This window comes from Misgurnus anguillicaudatus, chromosome 6 (genome assembly GCF_027580225.2).
Source record: "Misgurnus anguillicaudatus chromosome 6, ASM2758022v2, whole genome shotgun sequence".
NCBI classification, from domain to species: Eukaryota; Metazoa; Chordata; class Actinopteri; order Cypriniformes; family Cobitidae; genus Misgurnus; species Misgurnus anguillicaudatus.
In genome coordinates this window covers 33,069,513-33,092,697 of record NC_073342.2, presented here as the reverse complement: position 1 = coordinate 33,092,697, position 23,185 = coordinate 33,069,513, and the positions used below count along the sequence as shown (strand labels likewise).

Sequence of the window (23,185 nt, the reverse complement as noted above, 5' to 3'; positions counted from 1 at the left end):
CGTTTAAATGTGCAATATAGACAAATGACACCAAGTTGTTTTGTTGAATTAAGAAGCTGCATGGAGATGATCAGACTGATATAAACACATATAAAAAATAAAATTCATTTAAAGGGGACATTTCACAAGACTTTTTTAAGACATAAAATAAATCTTTGGTGTCCCCAGAGTTCATATGTGAAGTTTTAGCTCAAAATACCCCACAGATCATTTATTATAACATGTTAAAATTGACACTTTGTAGGTGTGAGCAAAAATGTGCTGTTTTTTGTGTGTCCTTTAAAATGTAAATGAGTTGATATCTGCAGTAAATGGCAGTGCCGTGGTTGGATAGTACAGATTAAGGGGCGGTATTATTATAATATGACCCCTTTCTGACATCACAAGAGGAGCCAAATTTCAATGAGCTATTTTTTCACGTGCTTGTGGAGAATGATTTTCCAAAACTAAGTTAGTGGGTTAATCTTTATCACATTTTCTAGGTTGACAGAAGCACTGAGGACCCAATAATAGCATTTAAACATGAAGTCAGATTTTCATGATATGTCCCCTTTAAAGAGCACCTATTGTCCAATTCACATTTTTACATTTCCTTTGATGTGTTAGTGGGCATTAGTTCCTGTTTATGATATGCAAAAGGTACAAACCCCAAAGTAAACAATGACGCGAGTTATCATCTCCAACGTAAATCTCTTTTCTTGAACTACAACAAACACACGGATTATAGGCAACAGATTACTTCTTGGATTGGTGATGTAGTAAAACCGTCATTTGAGGAATTCAAAAAAAATGCACAAGCAGTATTGTCCAGTATTGTTTACAAGGCTTTATGTGATCTAATCAATGTTTCTTATATGCTGTCAGTGTAGACTTCATCTAGATGTGAACACTTCTTTATACTGAGAGAAGAGAATAAAGGATGATAGTTTGCTATCTCACGAGTCTGAAACCGAACTCCCTCGGTAAAGACTTTGCCCGTCTTTAAGACCTTGACTTACCAAAGTCCGGCTGGGATACTGCATGACATGATCAGATTGTTGTTGTTTTTAATTTCAGTTTTTCTGTCTGTCGTAGTTTTATATGTATTCTATGTGATTGTTTGAACTAATGGGAAGCACTTTGGACACAACTGTTGTATTATTGACTAGAGTTAAAAATATAGAGGCAATAACTGAATGTAGATTACTCGGTTATCTTTTCAAGTTCTGTCATGTTTTAAGTTTTAACATTGTGGGAGAAAGAGAAACTAACGTAAGTGAAGTGTCTGGTTTCTTTCATTTTTGAATTACCCATAAAAATGTCCCCGTCCAAACTGTGCCAAAATGCCTGCAGCCAGAGAAAAGAATGTAAGAAAAATGTACGTAGAAAATCTTTATGATGAAGTTTATTGTGGCAGACAGCAGTGACAGCACATTCAGTACTTTGGTCTTTGGGTTCAACAGAATAGCAAAAACAATTTATCATGCAGTTTTCATCTCTAATGTAAATGTTCTTGTTCCCATGTGTGCTGTTGTTGTCACTAAATTGTAATGGTAATATTAATATAATGTTCAGACAGATGTCACATATCTCACTGCTGCTCCCATACCATAATCATGTTTTAAGGAACAGGTCATTCAAACATGTGTGTTCAAGTAGAAAGTGTGTCAAGGGCTACAGACTACAACTTCTTACGAGAATCACACAGACGACTCCTCCCTTTATGTGTGTGTGTGGGTGTAGAGTTGAACTCAGACAAGAGCGCAGAGCAGACGGATGAAAGATCAACTAAAGCTCAGATCATGATGAGGATCCAGACAGCTGCTCGAATCTGCTTTCTTATTTACACTTTAACTGCAGCTGTGAAGGGAAACTTAACAGGTAAGAGAAATCTTCACCAGATGCTGTTCTTGCGTTTAAGTCTATAAATATAATGATTCAAAGTATTATGGGACTTGATTTCATCTACTACAAGAGCATATCAGCTCTTTTTTCACTTGACTTTAATGCATGTTCTCAGATTGAAGCGCTTTAAACATTTGCCATGAAAAGGGTTAAGAGTCGAGCTCACAGCACAGTGGGCACAGGAGACGAAGTTTCATGTTCAGAAAATTACACATCTGTGTGTATTTATAGACGCTGCTGCTGCTACAGAAACACCAGACAGTCCAGACGCCGTCAAGACACCGCTGGTGATCAAATCCAGTTTTCATATCTATCACGAAGGAAACGTGTTCGAGGAAACCTGCGCTGTCGTACCGTTCAGGTCTGAAACCCTGGAGAGATGCGGTTACAACAGAACCAATGATCTGGTGATCATCATCCACGGATGGACGGTAAGATCAAACTGAGAAGACTCGATGGTTTATATGACATCCAAAGAAAGAGAAACACACAATAACATCAGGCCAGAGTTTTGCTTATGATAGAGTTGTGTGTCTGAGGTTCACTAAAGCAAACAAATTCCTGACTTTTAATACACCATTTAGTCAAATATTTCATGGTTACGGTACTCATTTCTTTTCATTTCTAGCAAGCAATGATCAATGTCTAACACAGGAATGGCCACCCCTGGCCTAACATGAGATCTGAGTTTTAGAAATTACTCTCTACAACAGCTCTGTAGTGCCGTTTGCCAAACATGTGTACTGTACGTGAGTTAGATCACTGAAAGATTTATCTACATGGTATCTCAGAAAACAGCCAGCTGAAGTTTATCAGTAGACAGGACAGGAGGTTAAGGGTGTTTCCCAGCTAGGTTTGGGTCACGGTCAGGATGTTTGAGTCGGAGATATTGTACAGAATTATTATATCAACAAACAAATGAAAGAAACAGGAAGCTGATTTTAAACTGGAGAAAAGCCTTTGAGGAGCTGAAGATGAAGATTAAACTCATGGTATAGTGAACTGAAGACTCTGGCATCTACTGAAGGAGTCTCATAAGGATACTTTTAGCTATTAGCAAACAGACAAACCTCAGGACTAATCCTTTATAGAAACTTGATTTTCTGACGCACAACGGCTATTGTGATTTAACTTTTGCTACAGCATCAATAAGTGAAAATTACTGGGTGTTAAACAAACACAAGATACACAACATTGACAGTGTTGGCCTCTGATTGGATAAATACCTGAAGTTAACAACACAGCCTCATCTGTTTTAGCAAAATTGTATTGATAGTTTTTTGGTGTTTTTAAGATACAAAAAAATAAATGACATGTACTGTACACAAGTAACATTTCTTGAAATGAAATTGCATCTTTAGGCAAAAGTCAGACTTCTTTTGGCACTAAACCATCAAATCCCTCTGTGTGCATCAAACAATGTCCTCCGCCGCTGCTGTAGTTGACGCTGTCCAGTAGTCTGTCATATACGGCCAAGGGTGTAGTATATTCAAAAGTACAGTATGCATTGGAAATGTTTATCTTCATCAAACACACATAACATTTTCTTACCAGCATATTTGCTTGAGCATATAACATACATCACTGCCTAGAAATATCATCCCTCAATTCATCATTTATGATATGACCCAAATATTTACTTTTAGTTACTACTCACACAATTAAGCTTCCTTTGATAAATCAAACTCTTTGTGTTTCTCTGTAGATGAATGGGATCATGGAGCAGTGGATCTTCAGCTTGGCTTCTGCTTTGAAGATCAGGATTGGTTATGTCAATGTGATTATAAGCGACTGGAGAAATTTGGCTCTGCAGCCTTATCCAATCGCAGCTAAGAACAGCCTACAGGTGGGGCAGGACGTGGCCACGCTCCTCAGGTGGCTGGAGGTGAATCAAATCCCAAAACAGAAAATACACGTGCTGCTGCCGATGGTTCAAACCATTGGGAAATACATTGGGCCGAGTGCTGATGTCGTTTCGTCTCCCGACAGGAATCCGCACAGCTCACCGTGGATAAAGTCCATCTGATTGGCTACAGTCTGGGAGCGCACGTGGCTGGATTCGCCGGGAGTCATTTCAAAAGAAGAAAACTTGGCCGCATCACTGGTGGGTTTAACATTTCAAACACAATCAAACTTAACACACACACATACGCACACAGGTTAAGGTTACAAGCCCAACCCTTGAAGCACATGGCTATCATTCAATTTTATTTATATAGAGCTTTTCATGATTGTTTAATTGTTTCAAATCAGGGTTGTTTCTAACCCTAACCCTAACCCTAACCCATCAATAAAAGTAAGAAAGAATAAAAGAATGATGTCTGTGTTTGTGTAAGACAGGTCTGGACCCCGCGGGGCCGCACTTTGAAGGGGTCCCTGCGTTCGACCGACTCTCAGTAGATGATGCTCAGTTTGTTGATGTCATTCACACTTTTGCCAAAAGTAACATCATGCCTGGAGTCGGTATAAAACAGATCATCGGTCACGTGGATTTCTACCCCAACGGAGGCTCATTTCAGCCCGGCTGCAAGATGCTCGACATCTACAGTAACGTTTATCAGTATGGATTTCAAGGTGAGGCCTAACAGCACATACTGTACGCACCGTTTCAATGATATTTTTATATCTTAATCACTGGATTGGTTTGTTTTTAAAGCATGAAGAGAACATATATTATTGAAATAATTACAAATTGATTTCCTATATTCTTTTAGAGATTTATTTTACACAATACAAAATATTGTCAGAAAGTAATCAATTAAAATGTTTTATTTTGGGCTTTAAATGGTCCGATTTTGAACGCATTACAAATATGTTAATATACACTAGGGCTGCTCAATTAATCCAAAAACTAACCAGGATTACGATTACAGGTGAAACAATTACCTAATCACCAAAAGCCTCAATCACATTTGCGCTCATTTCTGTGCGTTTCGCCAGTATGTTTGGGCATCAAGTTCAGGGGTGAATCAGAGATTTTAAAATTGATTAGTTGACGTGTCCTTTAACCATTATTTTGGATTGTTTACTAACAACATAACTCCATTAATTATTTGTGATTTACATGATATTATTTAGTTTAAAATGTTTATAATGTACAATGCAGCCACTTCACAGAAAACTATAAAACATTTTAAAACTTCAGTGTAAAATCTAAAAATCGACAATAATAATCAACTACAATATCAAGGTGAATAATCAACAATTATGATTTTAGTCATAATCGTTTAGTGCTACTATACTAAAAAGAGATGAGCCCAGCTGTTATACATGTTTATAATTGACCCAACAATGAGTTAAAACAACCCAGCATAAGTTAAATTACAACCCACTATTCATGGATGGGTTGTTCATTCAAACCCTCTTCCTAACCCTCTTCTGTTTTTAAAACAGGCGTACCCAAGACCATTAAATGTGCCCATGAACGTGCAGTCAAACTCTTTACTGACTCTCTGCTTAACGCCAGTCAGCCCATAATAGGCTACCGTTGCCGTGACGACAGCACTTTCTACAAAGGTCTGTGTCTGGACTGCAAACACAACCGTTGTAACAGGCTGGGCTACGACATCAGACGCGTACGGGTGGGCAAGAGCGCTAAAGGCCTGTTCTTCAAAACTGGCCCGGAGGCACCGTATAATGGTTGAGTGAACTTCATCAATCATCATCATCATCACGTCATCTATAGATCAGTGGTCTCCAACCATTACCTGTCTGTAAGCAAGGGCTTCAACATTAGATAAAACATCTGGAGGGACACTTTTTTAATAGAGTCTACTCAAAACTTTTTCTTTTATTTGTTGATATGTTTTATCGTTGTGTAAAGTGTAAAAGAAGCCAAGGTATTATAAAAATATGCAATATTTCAATTGAGGTTATTAATATACTGTGCTTTCATGGGCAAGACTCTATGCAGGCAACCAGATGTTGAAGACCACTGATCTAGAGACTGCTGGTGTCCTAAACTGAAAGAGTTTCATGTCTGTGTTTATATTATACGGCTGGACTCGAGTCACACCCTCTAAACCAGCACCATCGCCCTCTTTCTACCCTCATACAGTGCTTCACTATCAGATCAGAGTTCTGCTCAGGAATCTCATCGACCCCGACAAGGTGTCTGTGTCCATTTCAATCAATGGAACCAAAGGAGAGAGCGGAGAATTACCCATAATCCTGTGAGTCACATTTATACTCATCTATCTATATGGGGATTGTTTTGATACACCGCTAGTTATAAATACTCACACTCTTAACCTAACAAGTCAAATTAATAAATAATAAAAACATGTCTTATATATACTCACCTAAAGGATTATTAGGAACACCTGTTCAATTTCTCATTAATGCAATTATCAAATCAATCAATCACATGGCAGTTGCTTCAATGCATTTAGGGGTGTGGTCCTGGTCAAGACAATCTCCTAAACTCCAAACTGAATGTCAGAATAGGAAAGAAAGGTGATTTTGAGCATGGCATGGTTCTTGGTGCCAGACGGCCCGGTCTGTGTATTTCACAATCTGCTCAGTTACTGGGATTTTCACACACAACCATTTCTAAATGCCTTGTTGATGCTAGAGGTCAGAGGAGAATGGGCCTGACAGAAGAGCAACTTTGACTGAAATAACCACTCGTATGGTACTCATACAACTGAGGTATGCAGCAAAGCATTTGTGAAGCCACAACACGCACAACCTTGAGGCGGATGGGCTACAACAGCAGAAGACCCCACCGGGTACCACTCATCTCCACTACAAATAGGAAAAAGAGGCTACAATTTGCATGAGCTCACCAAAATTGGACAGTCGAAGACTGGAAAAATGTTGCCTGGTCTGATGAGTCTCGATTTCTGTTGAGACATTCAGATGGTAGAGTCAGAATTTGGCGTAAACAGAATGAGAACATGGATCCATCATGCCTTGTTACCACTGTGCAGGCTGCTGTTGGTGGTGTAATGGTGTGGGGGATGTTTTCTTGGCACACTTTAGGCCCCTTAGTGCCAATTGTGCATCGTTTAACTGCCACAGCCTATCTGAACATTGTTTCTGACCATGTTCATTCCTTTATGAACACCATGTACTCATCCTCTGATGGCTACTTTCAGCAGGATAATGTATCATGTCACAAAGCTTGAATCATTTCAAATTGGTTTCTTGAACATGACAATGAGTTCACTGTACTAAAATGGCCCCACAGTCACCAGATCTCAACCCAATAGAGCATCTTTGGGATGTGGTGGAACGGGAGCTTTGTGCCCTGGATGTGCATCCCACAAATCTCCATCAACTGCAAGATGCCATCTTATCAATATGGGCCAACATTTCTAAAGAATGCTTTCAGCACCTTGTTGAATCAATGCCACATAGAATTAAAGCAGTTCTGAAGACGAAAGGGAGTCAAACACAGTATTAGTGTTCCTAATAATCCTTTAGGTTGTGTTAATACAAATGATGATGTCCATGTTGTGTTACTATAGTGTTAAGTGCTCAAGATGTCTGTGCCATTTAACCAGGTTTCATCTTTAACATCTTCATGTGTGCAGGCACCAGGAAAGCTCAGGTAAGAAGATCTACACATCATTGGCCACAGTAGGCACCGATCTGGGTCAGCTGATGTCTGTCAGGCTGGTTTGGCAGGGCGATCTGGTCTGGTCCAGTTGGCTAAGACGGGTCAGAAACATCATGAGCTGGAGTGGATCCGATCAGCGTGATGAACTCAGTGTTTGGAGGATTTCCATCAAATCAGGAGAGAAGCAAGAAAAGTGAGCATTCATCAAATCTAAAACAACACCACCACCTCCATACATTAACATTTGATAACATTGGGTCTCATTCACGAAGCGTATGGACGTTTTAACTAACAAATCATTTATCACGTCCGCAATAATCATGAACAAGGAAAAAGAACCCTATAATATATATCTGTAGTTGTTATGTTTTTGCATACATTTAAAATAAATTGTAGTCAGTGTGAAAGTTTTTGTTGAATCATGATTTGTTCATTAAAACGCCCATATGCACATTTCACGAACAAATTTGTGTGTGCGCATGCTTGGTGCATAAGACACAATGTCTTAAAGTAAGGGTCTATAAACTTCGGCATATTTGGCATTTAGATAAATTTTTAGTATTTCAGCAAAAACCTGCTCAGTGAGATAAACAGATGACAAACTCAACAATGCTGCCCCATGTGATCAACCTAAATAATTACAGTTCAGCACAAAACATTCAGCAATGTTGTCATTATAAACATTTCTTTCTTTATTTCTCCACAGGGTTTGGTTTTGTGCCCCGTCGGGTGAATTGGCACACATGAAGGCCTCGCAGGAGCACCACTTCACTCGCTGTGATGTCTTAAAGAGAAAACGGGACTCGGACAACATGTTAAACACTTCCTCAATTTTAAGTCACTTTGGATAATGTAATAAATGTAGAGATTTCATAAATCAGATAAGATGAGCATAATGACCTCACACACACAAACACACGCCAGCCAATCAACCGGGTCTTTTTATTAATGCATTTCAAGTACTCCAAAAAAATGACATCTCTTCGCACAATACGTTCCGAAAAAATGTTACGTAGAAATGTTCAAAGTGAACGAAACTGAAGTTACTGTATAAAACACAGTGAACATTTACAGACAGCAGAATTAATTAATCATCGGTTTATGTTTTTCATTCGTTTTAAACTTTAGTGATCAGCCTATTTTCACCTACGACATTTTGACTCAATTAAGACGTTTTCAGTGCACGTTCCTCTATAATGTTTCACCAAGACTATGAAAAAAAAAGATAAAAGTCAAATACAGGCAAATATTCAATCTCCTCTATTCAGTCCAGACCACCAGCACTTCACATTTCTCCTGATGTTTCTCATCTTAAATGGCAGTATAGAAAATAAAAACCTTCATGTGCACAAAAGTTCATCCTGACGCACACTTCTAGATCTCGGAGGGAACGTCTCTCCGTGTGGTCGGTCTGGATTTCACACACTTGTTTATTTTTTAAGAGGCAAACAAAAAGTATCAAAATTTATCTTCAAATATAACAGATAATCTCCAGTTACTGTACATAGTTTACAAGAGAAGAGGACAGTCTGTTTGAGATGAAGATGGACGAGCAGAAAACTAACGTCTGTCGGAGCTGCGACACGTAACCATGATGACGTTCCTAAAAGTTACTCCTCCATCTGACGAATGTTTGAAAACATCACAAACGCTGCGTTGTTATTATTCACCTCAAACGGGCAGGCCGTGATGACTGGACAGACAGACGGTTTAATGCGTGTCAGCTGACTGAGAAGAATCTTTTCAAACATTTCAGAAACTGGAGAACATTGATGCTATGACTCACTGAGGTCAAAGTCAAATGTGTTGTCTGACCCTGAAGTTTTCAATCCTTCTCCTGGAGGGCCACCATCCTGACTTTCTCTCCAAACACAGAAGATCTGGATTCACAGACTGATGAAGGTTGGAGAGTCGCAGGACTGTGGAGGTCCAGGAGCCGAGCTGATAAACTCCTGGTCGACCCTGAGGTCCGATTGCTCTGGATGAGCTCCTCTCATGGTTCTCAGTGAGTCTGAGGTCATGAGGAAACTTTGTGTTTATATAACACTGTCACTGTACTTCTCAGGCGGGAATCATTACTACAGGGACACTTCAGTTACATGATGCTTTAAATGGGCCTTCAAAGACACTAGCAGAGACTGGAAAGTAAATTGTCATGCTAACGGCTCATCATCACTTCAATAATGCTTTCATTTCAAATAAATACAGAGATCAGGGGTACAAATTCACCCTTAGCTCCTCGCAAATATAAAAGAGCTTTTGTCCGTGTGTCCTTCAGATTTAAACTGATGAGGAGATCTGGAGCAGTAACCCTTCAGGTAAATCATCATCAGTACAGATATTAAGACTTCAGTCGAGATCTTCTGCTCTATAAACAAGTACCCTTCATAAACCAATACATTTATTAGTGTCACGTGTGTGTGTGTGTGTGTGTGTGTGTGTGTGTGTGCCGTGCACATTCTTCATTCAGGTAGGCAGTAAACAGTCAATTTGTTTCACAATGTCATCTGGAGGTGCAGTGTACCTATACACAACGAGAACAGCAACAAAACATTGTAAACATGTCAACAAACAAAAACATGAGATGAAAAATGTAAACGCTAAAATCCGTCGCGTGGAATGATGAAAGACAGCTCCGAATGATCCGTTTCTCCTCGATCGTCCTGAGTGTTTTCAACAAAACTGTAACGGTAAAATCTCTTTATCGACAGTAGAAGAAATAATTTGTTCTCACATATAATACAACTCGTATCGTTTCTCTATACAGCTGCGAAATTCGTACGGACGCGTCGGCTTCTGCGCGCTGAAAAAGGAAAGGCTTGACGTTTCCGGTCATACAAAATAAAAGTCCTTTTCCGACGACGTCTGACCGAAGCTCTGACATTCCTTCTGAGGATGGACGCTGCTAAAAACATATTTCTGTATCAAAGCAAGAGTCTGAAAAAGAAAAGAGAACCGAAGAAAAACTACAGAAGTGGCTCTATCTACAAATAATACCCCACTCGAGTACTGCAGAGAAAAAAGACCAAATAAAAACCTAACGGAGCTTGTTCGGTGTTTCCCAAAGCGAGCTGGGAAGTGTGTGCGCGAACGGTGAAGTTCATTTCTTTTCACTCCAAAGAGAAAACTCCAGACGGCTGGATCGGGCTCTGAAGGGTGGAAGCATTATGGATGTAAACCGCTCCAGTTTAGTGCATGACTTTAAAAGAAAGATTATTTGTATGTTTATTGTGAAGATCAGAAGGGGTGGACTGGTTTCTGAGCCGGTTTTGATTCTTTGGAGTAAAGCTCACTGCTCCACTGTCAGTCTGAGAGAATCTACATCTAAAACCATCAGAGATCTGTCTGTATATATGTGTGTGTATGTCAATCAAAACAATCTCCTCCTCCTCCTTATAGTCTAGGATTAGGAACGAACAAATGAACGCTCTTCTCTAAAAGTTGAGATAAAGTCCTGGCCCTGCAGAAGGTCAGATGTGTTTCTCCAGTGTGACTGTGGACCAGAGGCTTCGGGCGACTGCAGTACCACGGATGTCAGGCACTGTGGGGGCGCTCGTGGGTCTCAGCGTCTCATCTGACCCATCTGGTAGTTATCACGGGGCTGGCGGTGGTGACGTTGCGGCTGGGGTTGGCGCTGGGCTTGACGTGGAGCCTGTCGCTGGTTCTGGTGAGCGTGAGGATGTTGGTTCTGGTGTTGATGAAGTTGCTGCTGTTGGTTGGCGTGCTGTTGAGCTCGTCGTCTCTTCAGGGTACCTTGTTGAGAAAGATTGCATTTCATTTAAATGACTTTCAGAATCAACAGTAATACTGTAAACACCACAGTTACATCATCATCATCATCATCATCATCATCATCATCATCATCATCATCATCATCACGCTGTGACTAATTCATGCATCACATCTTCATCCTTCTGTTCCACTACACTGATGATGTTAGCACTGTTTTTTTATTTTGCATTTAAATGTAAAATCTGAATGATTAATTCACTGAGCGTATCTGAAGGGGCTTTAGATCTGAGGTAAATTACCTGGCAGTGGTTTTGGAGGTGGGAGTTTAGGGTTGCTGCTCGGTGTGTGAACGCTGCAGATTTTGATGAATCCCGCCATAAGCATGATGAGTGCAATGCCCATGAGTAAGACTGCCCACCAATGAGCCTGTCCAGAAATAAACACCACACGCTGAATAAACACAAGCAGTCTGAGCAGCACAAACATGTAAAAAAACACAGACAAAGACACTCACCACTATCCACTCGGCGATGTTCTCGTAGAGCTCCGGGTTAAAGATGGCTTTCTTGAGTCGTGCCAGAGGACCGTCGGCGTCCACCAGACGACACTTCATAAACACGTCGCAGTAACCTTTGAAGTCGTTGCAGGGCGAACCGGCCTGCAGGGTCGTCACTTTCTTATTAAAGAAACGGGCCAGACGCTCGGAGCCGGTACTGCTGCATGTGCTCGGGCTCACTGCGGACACACAAATCATTTCAGGTCGTGACTGTTGCTATCGTGAGATTTTGGTCATTTTATTTCAGACGCTATAATAAAACAGGTGGATCTATAAGCAGGGATGCTGTGAGTCTGATAATGAAGTGTACATCATGAGTTTAAAAAAAGAAGTAGCTTAAATGTGTGAAATGAATAAACAGTGCCAATAAACAGCTATTTGAATCGTAATCAGCGGAGGCTTGGACCCGGAAATGGCATTCCTTATGCAAGTAAACAAGCGAATTACATTTTGATGAATGGAAACTAAAATTTAAAGTAACAAACAAAAATCCCTGATAGTTCATGACATGGACAAAAAAATCCCTGATTTTTAATTTCTGGAAAAGACCTTTTAAAATCACATGATATTCCAGAAATTCCATGACCTGTGGGAACCCTGCCAGGAAATCATTCCAGAATGCTTCTCTTCTCTCATTTCACTCAGAATAACATTAACATGATGCGGTTAATGGGTTAAAAATGCACATTTTCATGAGAACAAATATGAATATTAGAAACATAACGCAGAGTTTCGTACTTTTCTCCATGCAGCAAACGTGACAGAGTTCGGTTTCATCTTTGCCGTCCACACTGGCGCAGGTGCAGACCTCCAGACCGTACTTCTCACAGATCGAGCCTGAACAGCCCTGAAACACACACACACATACACATTCATAAAGCACATGAGGTCATCCGTTTGGTTCTCGGGGCGATGTGATCGTTCGCTCGTTCACTCACCCCGTTCAGACAGACTTGTGTGTCTCCGTGACAGGCGGTGAAGTTGGCTTTGGGCTCTGAGGTGGGACATTGGGCCGACGCTCCGTTACACATTCCCTGATGAGCGCACTCGGATTCCTCTCGACACTTCTCATTGCGGCTCTTGTAGGAACATTGGGGTGTGCAGCAGGGACCCTGACTGGGGCTGGACACATTCAGATGTCTGTTAATATCTGGCTCCTGTGTTTCGACAGGTGTGAGCGAAGCCGAATCTTACCTGCACACTCGGTTGGGTTTCAGTTTGCATTTCTTGTTGTCTGGCTGATTGGCGTCGTAGCAGCAATCGTCTTTGCATTGGTCGCTGTAGCCGCAGTCGCATTCCTCACCGGGCTCGACCAGACCGTTTCCACAGATCGGCTGCCCAGATTCTGTCCAATCACACGCAAGCACACAATGTTGTCAGTGAACTTTATATTTCTCACATTACACTCTCTCGAATACTGCTTCTGAGCGGTTACAAGGCTAAGCATATAGCATCATGTTCAGGATGTAAATCTAACCCCCAACTTCAACTGCTTTCATCACATCATTAGAAACAACATTAATAGTGTTATTTATTCAGGGATTACTGAATAAACAAACTTAAATAAAGATGCATGCACAAAAGAAGAGGGTTTTTTTTACAGATGCAAAGAATTCTGCTTATAAAAGTTTCAGATAAGTAAGGAAATAATCTACAAAAAAAGAAATTTGGTGAAAAAGTGAATGTTCATTTCAGAGTGTTTATGTGTTATTTTATTTAAAATCTTCACACCCACTAGAACACTTGGGCCAAATACAGGATAAACGTCATGCAAGTAGTCAAGTGCAAAGACAGCAAGTGTGGGTATTTGGACGCAGCCTTAGATTGGTTCTGTTAGACATCTAAAGTTGTTTTGAGGAACTAAATGTGTGACTGTATTCATCAGAAACAGAATGAAAGTCTGTGCATGAGCGAGATCTTTCTATTACTCACCCACAAAACAGCTTCCTCGCTTCTTCTCCAACACCTGGCTGATGTTTTTGATGCTGCACACCGAGAACTTGTTGTTATTCAGCTTGTCTCCTGACGTCGCTCTGGCATACATGATGTAATTTCCTCTTTCTTTCTTGTCCTGGCTTTTTGACTCGCCCGGAGTGCACTCTGACCCGGAGTCATGCTGACGGGTCAAAACAAGATCCCCAAAAACATCAAAACTTTATATTTCTCACATTATAAATGTAAACTGCACACACAAACAAACTACCAGTTAAATGCCTTTACTCAAAGCAAATTAGTTATGGGAAAAACTTTGGACACGGTTCTATTTTAAACTTTTAGATCAAATGTAAGAAAGATAAAATAGGTCAAATATGTCAATCTAAATATCTGTCTGGCAGTACAGAAGCACTCAAACTCACCGGCGACCCAAAGTTGTGTCCGACCTCATGAGCGAATGTTATATGAGAGACTTTAGGAGGCACGTGAGAGGCGTAGTTCTGTACCGTGATGATTCCAGTATTTAAAGACTTCTTCTTACCATCAGAATATAATTTACTCTTCTCACAGATTCCACCAGAACTGCCTAAAACACACAGACCAATCAGTAACCAATCAGAATCTCTCATTCATTAAACACACAGACCAATCAGTAACCAATCAGAATCTCTCATTCATTAAACACAAAGCAGAATCAGTAACCAATCAGAACCTCTCTTTCATTACACACATAGATCACAGATATTAAATCATCTGAATGAAAATCTTGGTAACACTTTGCAATAAGATTCATTAGTTAACAGTGGTTAATGTATTAACTAACATAAACAAACCATGAGGAATACATTTGTTACAGTACTTATTCATCTTGTTTAATGTTAGTTAATAGAAATAAAGCTTTAATTGTTCATGTTAGTTCACAGTGCATTAACTAATGTTAACAAGATTTTAATTAAGTATTAGTAATTTTTCAAGTTAACATTAACAAAGATTAATAAATGCTGTATAAGTGCAGTTCATTATTAGTTCATGTTAACTAATGTAGTTAACTAATGTTAACTAATGAACCTTATTGTAAAGTGTTCCAAAAATCTTTATCATGCAGAAATATGAAATCTCCGGCGTACCCGCTGGTGCCCCGACCCAGGCCAGACCCAACACGCCATCATCAAAGTCTCTGTCCGTGAAGACGTAGGCCAGGCAGTAATCATCGTGATTCTGTTCTGAGTTCAGCTCCAGAAACTTCTCCACACCGATATTGGCGAAGCGAAACGGGTTTGAACGTTCTCGCTCGTCATTGGTTGTGTTTATCTGAGACGACCCAGAACACTTTTAGTTAGAATGAAACCAAAACTGCAATAACAGTGAAACCGATTTCTCCAAGACAGTGTGTTTAGATGCTTTATGAGAGATGTTAGGAGCAGCACCATCTGCTCGACTTGTTTGTTATACAATATATTGTTTCATCTATATTATATCATGTTTCTATAGACATACACGTGTATAAGGAGTGAGATTACCCGTATTCTCTTGACCATGAAGCTGATGTTGCGGATGCCCATGAAATCTGTGCCCTGGTAGATGGCATCGATGGCCTTCACATGACTGGAGATCTGAGCAGATGCAGAAGATGATAAATATAACAAACAATGACTCTTATTTCACCAGATGACACGAGCGTACATACCTGAGCAATGACGGCCTCTCGGGTCTTATAGTATTTGAAGAACAGATGATCTGTCTGGATGAAGAGCTGACATGTGTTCTTCTCCACCTGAGTCATCCTCTTCCTCCTCAGCACAACAGGATCATTTACTGACGTTTTCTTCACGTTCACCTCCTACAACAGAACAAAAAGCATTTAGACACAAACTGGTATGAGACAGAGCGGCCACGTGGCCAACACCACCCGCTCACGGTCCGTCTCCACGGCTCTGCTGAGTTTACATGAAACACCAACAGTGTACAAGTGCATATACGACCTGCAACATGTCAGCAAAAAGAGAGAGCGGGAAGTGTTTTTTTCTTCATCACCATTCAGCTGATTTTAAGACAAATGCCATCATAGCCGTGACGTTCAGGCCGGTGGCCAAACACGGAGTAAAGATCAGCAGTGAATAAAGAGTAAAACAGATCCTTATGTTGATCCTCACAAATAATAAACGCTTCATTTATTGAGTCTTTTAGATGTAGAAACAGAGATTTTTTCCTTTCAAAGCTTCTGAATGGATGTTGACACACGCAGCAGAATCTGTTGAATGTCTGACCTTCGCTGGTTCATCCACGGCAGACGTCTGATATTTCTTCATTCGATCGAACACGGATGAATCCGCACAGCCACCTTCTGGACCGTATTTATGAGGATAATCTTCATCAAAACGAGAGAAAAATCAGATCTTGAGGTTAAAATAAGGTTAAGGTTTTATTTCTCTGAATATTGAATAGTTACTGAGCTAAAAGAAACCGTTTGGCTTGAAATAGTGGTGGAAATGACTGAGATTCACAGTGCGACTCTAGTCAGGGACATGTTTTATAGATTTAAAATTATGTATACATTTGCATAGAGTTTGGAGGCGATTACATGGATAAAAAATTCAGACCCTCATTCCCAGACCTGACTGAAACAAGCAAACCTAACCCCCTAACTGTAGGACAATGTTTATTTAAAATACACTTCAATGATGTGACGTTAAACCAGATTGAGTTTCTATGACATAAATCCACTCACGAATGTCGTCCTCGTGGTAGATGACCGAATGGAAGGGAACGTTTTTGTCCTCCAGGTATCGTTCAGCTGGTTCAATGTAATACGTCCCACGATGGGTCTGAACGAAGCCATCGAACCTCCCGTCTACGACAGAGCCGTGGCTCAGAGTGCCCTGTTCACCTGCAGAACAACAGAACCTGATCTCAGATCAGTTCCTCTATAATATCACACGAGAAGAAGGACAATCTTGACAGAAAGAGCACAGCCGATGACATGAAACTTCTCTAAACAGACTGTTTGTTTTTGTAATCTTATCTGAAATACAAAAGTGTTTAATGCTGACAGATAGTATTATTTTTGGATGAAATCAAGCCCCACATTATGAAATCTGCTGAATGAAGTTGTGTTAATTTGCTCTGAATGGACTCTCACCATAGATTTCACCGGTGTAGATATGAGAGGTGTCATAATCCATCTCCTGTCCAGACATCTCCAACTTAAAGTCCTCAGAAAACATCCTGGTGTCTCTCTTCATCCGCAGGTTAAAATGTCTGTGAGGTGGAAATACAAACAGAAGGTCAGACAAGCCATAAAACTTACATTTTACTCTCATTTTATTCACATCAAAAAACAACCAGATACAATACTGAACAAGAAGAACTTAACCTCTGCAAAGCACAAACTTCATACAGGATTAAACAGTGACCTAGACAAATCTAATGAAATCTAAATTAAAAAAAATAAGATCAGCAACATTATTTTACATTGGATCAATGTCGCCACGTTTACTTTAGATTTGTAACAGCAAAAGATGCATTTGCACTGGCAAGAGCTGTTAGTAAATCTGTGCCAGGTTGCATGAAAGCTCTTAAGCTAAGAAATCCCATAGATATGACGTTAGGGTAATGAAACATGGGCTGCAAGAAAAAAACATAAGGGTTCACTTAAGGAACCATAAGGGTGTCAAAAAAAGAATGACCCTTAAATGCTAAAGTATTCCCTTACGTTCTTAGTATAAAGTTCTTAGTTTAAGAAATGGCTTCTCCATTGGCGTGTTTTGACAGAGATTTTAAGGTTAAGGGTGACAGTAAAGATGTTGCAATGCTTTTAAAGGAAATCCCCTCACTTAACTCCACATTCATCTAAAGTTACATTCAACTCAATTTCCTCAATGTCGATTTGTTAGATTTTGGACAGCACAAAATGTTTCCTCATTGCATTAACTTTCATCAAACCCTACAGCCAAAGTCATTCGTAAACCTTGATCAAGACATTTCTACAGTCAGAAACTGAAGATCATGATGAAAACACAGATCTTGAGTAGAGATGTTTATTTACCTGCCGTGAGAGTGAAACTGCAGATGTAAGAAGCTCTCGTGATGGCTCAGAGCTCGTTTGGCTCTCTGGTGAGCTTCATGAACTTCATCAGTGTCGTACGATAGACCCTCATAGTGCCGAATGTACTTGTTTAAGGGGTTGCTGTAATAACCTGTTTATGACACAAACATCACTGTGTTTGACACATCATCACTGATGTAAATATCAGAAATATTACTGTATTCTGTGCTTTTATTAACCAAAACTGTTGTATAACAGAATATCAAGATTTCAGAAATTTAACACAGATTATGGTTGGTGGATTTTTGCTCCATCATTAAAACAGCGTAACAAAGAAACATTAAACAAAATATTAACATAGCTGTCCAATCAGATTAACACGACATAACTAACTGATGTATGAACACACAATTAAATATACTGCATCTTATATTCTGAGGCAAAAAACTATTAAAAAACTACGGGCTGACAACAGAAACAAATGATGTGTGAATATCAGGGATGAAACTGATCTGCTCATCTTTCTAAAGTCATTACAAAAATTTGTGTAATACATTTTTACAAGACAATACACGTACAACACAGTGAACTGCTGCTGCGATATATTAAAAAACACAATATCATAGGTATATATGTAAATATAATATAGAAAAGTTGATAACATTTAATTTACAACAGGTCAACGTGAGGCTTAAGGCTGCAAATTTTAAAGGTGCCAAAGAATGCATTGTAATAATCTGTTAAATTATTCTCTGATATCTGCACAGAAGGTTTGTGACTTTATTAAGTGATCCAGAGTCAGTTTTACATGTCCATTTATAACCCTAGGATTTGCCTTTATAATGAAATGGTCGATTATTACAATATTTGAAAGGGTCATGAATAATAATGTTGATCTCTGCTCTGATTGGCTGTTTCTCCTTCAGTAGCTCTGTGTGTGTGTATAAACAGATCTTATGTTTGAGTCTGTATCAGATTGTGAGGAATAATCAATTGTTTGGAGATTGTTAATGGACGTTTCTGAGTGGTGTTTTTTCAGTATGGACCTGCAAAACGTAACTGTAACATCAATAGTAGAACATCAGCCTAAACGCTAGCATATAGCGCTAACTAGCATATAGCATTAACTAGCATACAGCGCTAAAGCAGCAGTCACAACTTTGTTTTTAGTAGGGATGCTCCGATCGATCGGCCGATAATGCTCGCTATGCTTCTCAATGAATTACGGTGAAATGCCGCTACATCCAAAAGCCAGGGGGCGCTCTCGTGCAGAAACTCAAAATGCGCTGTAGACGAAGAACAATACACACGCAGCTATGATGACATGCAGCTCCAGGAAATGTCTTAAGGATATATTTATATTGCTGTTCTTCAAACCTTTTCAGGTATTGTCATGATAATAAAGAATATGTTTAATAATTATGTCTGACGAGTGTTGCTTTTTCAAATGCATGTTATAAACGACTCAAACTAACAGTGATTTCAGATCGATAAGGACTTACTGATCAAAAGCCGTATTACATGAAATAGCTGTAATAAGATCTGCTGTCCGATTCAGAATAGTGATCGGCCACGTATTTTTAGTGGCATTGATCGGAGCATCCCTAGTTTTTAGCATTGTAACAACATTGTAGTTAATTTAATATTGAGGGTGTTCATCTGGACTGTAACGTCACGGTTGGTGTTATGTTGAGATTGGTCTGTTTTTCAGTGTCTTTTGCATGCATGAGATTTACATAAGAAGGAAACAAATCATGTTTGAGACTCATGATATGTCATTACCATGTACACAACTCTTATTATTCATCTACGCCTACATAAATACAGTTTTACATTCTACGCCACCTTGAATTATTCTTTATCTGGAGAAAGAAATACTTAAATGTAGGGTTAGGGTTAGGTTAAATATTAAATGGACAAATATTTACTGAGTAATCCACTATTTTGTAGACGAGGTGAAAATAAGAAAATCCACTTAAAGTTTGGAGGGTGATAAATGACTTTATAAAGATGAGATGACAGCATTATTGTTTTACTTTTACACAGAGATTGGTTGATCTAGAATCCTTGTACATTATAGCAAACACTGACTGTTTAAAAATGAAAAGAAGGTGAATCTCAATGTGTCTTAGTGTGCAGATTGTAATCTATTTTAATCAAAATAAACCTGAATTCTACGGAAGCCGAGAGAGGCCATACACTATTATTATTTGTGCTTGCTTGTTTTCTCGTGATCACGACTTAATTTCTCGTGATCTTGAGAAAACAAAAGTTGTTTTCCCGTGATCTCGACATAACAAAAGGTGTATTCTTGAGATGTGATTAAAGCTTACGTGTACTCGATAGAACGTGTTGTTTTGTTTGTAAACAGCAAAGGCATATTTTGCTAAATTAGCATGGATGAACAAATGAGATTTTACTTGGATCAGAGATCGCTCAAGCTGAAATAGATTTGTCAATATTTACAATTTTACAGTAGTGAATTTAGGGACCGTCTTTAAGTTACTCAATACACGTTTCTACTTTTAACAGCATTTAAATGGAATGACTGAAAGTCAACAAACAGTCACAAAACCAACGTGTTTATGTGGTTGTCAGCTAATGCACACTTTTTAGATTGTTGATATTAATTTAAATAAACTGTTAAATACTATTGACGATAGAAACGTGTACAGTATTACTTTAGAGATGGTCCTTAAATTCACGAACATGAAAGTTCAACTTTATTTATATATTAAGTCTATCTACACATTAGTGTGGTAACGGCGAAGACCCCAACTCATATACATTAGCAGTCCACTTCAAAATAGAATAAGGAAATTACATTATGACATTTGGATTATCATGGCAGGATAACAAGATCGTTTTCTCGAGATCATGAGAAAATTAAGTCGTGATCACAAGAAAACATCTTTCGTTATCTCGAGATAACGAGAAATTAAGTCGTGATCACGAGAAAACAAGCAAGCAAAAATAATAATAGTGCATGTCCTCTCTCGGCTTCTGTAGAATTCAATTACTGTAGCATTTATTAATGGTTGTAATTTAAAAGAAGGTTGTTTTTACACATTCTGTCAAATTCTAACACAATGTGCTAGCATCAAGTTCAAGGTATCATTGTTGTCCAGAAAACTAATGGCTTCGTTTCAATAAATGACAATTACTGATCATAACTATGTGTTATGAGTTATAAAATAGACTTTATATAGACAACAACAAGAACATACAAAAATAAATGTTACTGTTATTATTTAGAAATATTGAAAACTAGTGATCACAAAACAAAATCTAACACTTTAGACTTAAAATATATACTGCAGTAGTACACACATACAAGTCATTTTAGTGTTACTGATGTACACAGTTTTCATTTAGGAGGCTTTTTGTACTCCATTCAATCAAATCTGGTGCCGTCTAATCTAACACGCTTCAAAACTCACGGTTCAAATCCACCACATCTGCTCTTCACCAAAACACCAGCAATTGGCAGACGGAAAGCAAGAAATGACTTTAATAATAAATTATAAATGGTGAAAAAAAGGTTAAATTTGTAGCCACTCAAATGTTTTGATAGCACGAATGTTTGAAGAGTCAAGGTAAAATGAATAGCATTTGGGTAGAAAATGTCAATGACTACACAGCCAGCTTAATATGGTTAACACACCTTGTTATCTCTGTGTAAAAATAAAACAATGATGCAGTCATCTTTTTAATACGACTCTTTAATTTGGCTCGAAATATTAGATGACATTTGTTGTTTTGACCTTATCTGCAAAATAATGAACAGGTCCAATGCCAGGGGGCTTCAGATTTATGACATTTTATAAAATACATTAATTTATCATAAAGTTAGTGTAATTAAACCTCAGGAAATAACACTACTACCCAACAGCACTAACTTTTTCATTCAAATACATTTTTAATTCAAATTCTAAATTGAAATGTCATGGAAAAGTTTGAAAACCACTGGATTGGTCAGTAAATATCTACCCATGACATTTAATAATATCATCATCATCATTCTTCTTTTAAAAGAATAAAAAGCACCCAGTTTTTGTCTGCAACTCCTCCTACATCAAGTCAAGAACATCTTGTGAAAATATAATCGTGATATCTTTAATATTGACTGAGTAAGATCATGACAAAGATTGAAATCAAACTTTGATGCTCCTGGATTACACAAACAGAGTCAGATGTGATGAGCACACTTTAAATCATCTTTTCTGCTGTCCTCATATAAAACATGATGGAAACCTGGACTGCAAATACAGATTTGTTGTCTCCAAATGAACACGAGATGGTAAATGATGTTGTGTGATCATGATGATGTTGTGTGATTATGGTAGGCTATAGGATGATGTGTCCTTATGATGATGTTGTGTGATGATGGTACAGGATGATGTGTGCTTATGATGATGTTTTGTGATCATGATGTTGTGTAATAATGGTATGCGATGCTGTGTACTTATGAGATTGTGTGATGATGGTTAATGATGTTGTATGATGTTGTTTATGAGGATAAATAATGTCGTGTGATGATTGTAAATCATGGTGTCTCATTCATCCATTTTAAGCTGGATGTGTTAGCCAGTTATCCTTGAATCTTTTAAATATCGGAACCGAGCACCGGACGCGCGCATCCCCGTTTGCATTTAACAAATTTCATCTCTTAAAATTCATCTTTGATCGACACCGTCGTGAATATTAACGGTACACCGGCCGATCGACGGGTTTTGTCACAATAACAGACGCGTGAAGGTAGCGGCTTTAGCGTTAGCAGAGATGCTCGCGCGAGCCTTATCTCAGCGTCAGCGCATAAAACGCGACGCGGGATTAAAGACGCACTCACCTCGCGCGGATCCGCCACACAAGAGGCACAACAGCACCGATAACAGCACCGACACCGCGGACAGATGCATGTTTAGTGCATGGATGACGGACGGGCTGGGTTTTATTGTTTACAGCTTCAGTCTCGGGTTTGGGTCTTTGCGTGCTGACGTCAGACGCACATCTCAGACCCCCTCCCCCACTGATACTGCAAAGCCACAATCACAAAAACGAGTTTATAAAATAAAAAGTGATGACATTTTAATAAAGCATTATTAATAGATGTGTCAAGCTTATGCACAGTTATAAACTAATAATATAAGAGAAACATTAAGATTAAACCTCTTTTACAGTCAATCTAAGCACTGAATTATGACTTAAAATTTACATTTTAGTTTATTTTAAACCTAAATTTCCAATGTAAGTCTGTTGAAAATTTAATTTTAAGTTCTGACAGTTTTGTAGTATTTATAGTATAAACTCTTAAAATATTAAATAAAATGGACCTGCTCATATCATGACAATACCTCTTAAAAACGTTTCTGCTTTTTTTTAAATGTGTGCTTAATTTTCGTAAGGGTTAAACCAGCTGAGTCTAGATCCAGTGATGTTCAGGCTAAAGAGGAGTGTGATGGCTATTGTG

General features: G+C 38.8%; 2 protein-coding genes across 2 annotated transcripts; one reads left to right on the top strand and one right to left on the bottom strand.

Moving 5' to 3' along the window:
• The first annotated feature begins 1,635 nt into the window (after window positions 1–1,635).
• On the top strand, window positions 1,636–8,324 carry lipcb (lipase, hepatic b). Its single transcript, XM_055193210.2, has 9 exons — window positions 1,636–1,860; window positions 2,116–2,315; window positions 3,590–3,769; window positions 3,874–3,988; window positions 4,225–4,458; window positions 5,278–5,523; window positions 5,942–6,056; window positions 7,422–7,640; window positions 8,154–8,324. The coding sequence occupies exons 1-9, from the start codon at window positions 1,782–1,784 to the stop codon at window positions 8,296–8,298; spliced, it is 1,533 nt and encodes a 510-aa protein (XP_055049185.2). The 5' UTR covers window positions 1,636–1,781; the 3' UTR covers window positions 8,299–8,324.
• A 46-nt stretch (window positions 8,325–8,370) lies between these two features.
• LOC129434287 (disintegrin and metalloproteinase domain-containing protein 10) lies at window positions 8,371–22,723 on the bottom strand. The gene is made up of 16 exons (XM_055193209.2): window positions 22,565–22,723; window positions 17,716–17,866; window positions 16,810–16,928; window positions 16,399–16,557; window positions 15,938–16,038; window positions 15,358–15,510; window positions 15,191–15,283; window positions 14,798–14,981; window positions 14,093–14,256; window positions 13,668–13,851; window positions 12,930–13,080; window positions 12,674–12,857; window positions 12,474–12,582; window positions 11,694–11,914; window positions 11,479–11,605; window positions 8,371–11,200 (listed from the first exon to the last, which is right to left on the bottom strand). The coding sequence occupies exons 1-16, from the start codon at window positions 22,632–22,634 to the stop codon at window positions 11,010–11,012; spliced, it is 2,361 nt and encodes a 786-aa protein (XP_055049184.1). The 5' UTR covers window positions 22,635–22,723; the 3' UTR covers window positions 8,371–11,009.
• Window positions 22,724–23,185: the final 462 nt, after the last annotated feature.

Excerpts from the sequence above, each read along its gene's own strand:
- lipcb (XM_055193210.2), top strand. The coding sequence starts at position 1,782 with ATGATGAGGATCCAGACAGCTGCTCGAATCTGCTTTCTTATTTACACT. Across the intron at positions 4,459-5,277 it reads TTATCAGTATGGATTTCAAG|GCGTACCCAAGACCATTAAA; the intron begins GTGAGGCCTAAC and ends TTTTTAAAACAG. Across the intron at positions 5,524-5,941 it reads CCCGGAGGCACCGTATAATG|TGCTTCACTATCAGATCAGA; the intron begins GTTGAGTGAACT and ends ACCCTCATACAG.
- LOC129434287 (XM_055193209.2), bottom strand. The coding sequence starts at position 22,634 with ATGCATCTGTCCGCGGTGTCGGTGCTGTTATCGGTGCTGTTGTGCCTC. Across the intron at positions 14,257-14,797 it reads CTGGGTCGGGGCACCAGCGG|GCAGTTCTGGTGGAATCTGT; the intron begins GTACGCCGGAGA and ends TGTGTGTTTTAG. Across the intron at positions 12,858-12,929 it reads AAACCCAACCGAGTGTGCAG|CCCCAGTCAGGGTCCCTGCT; the intron begins GTAAGATTCGGC and ends GAATGTGTCCAG.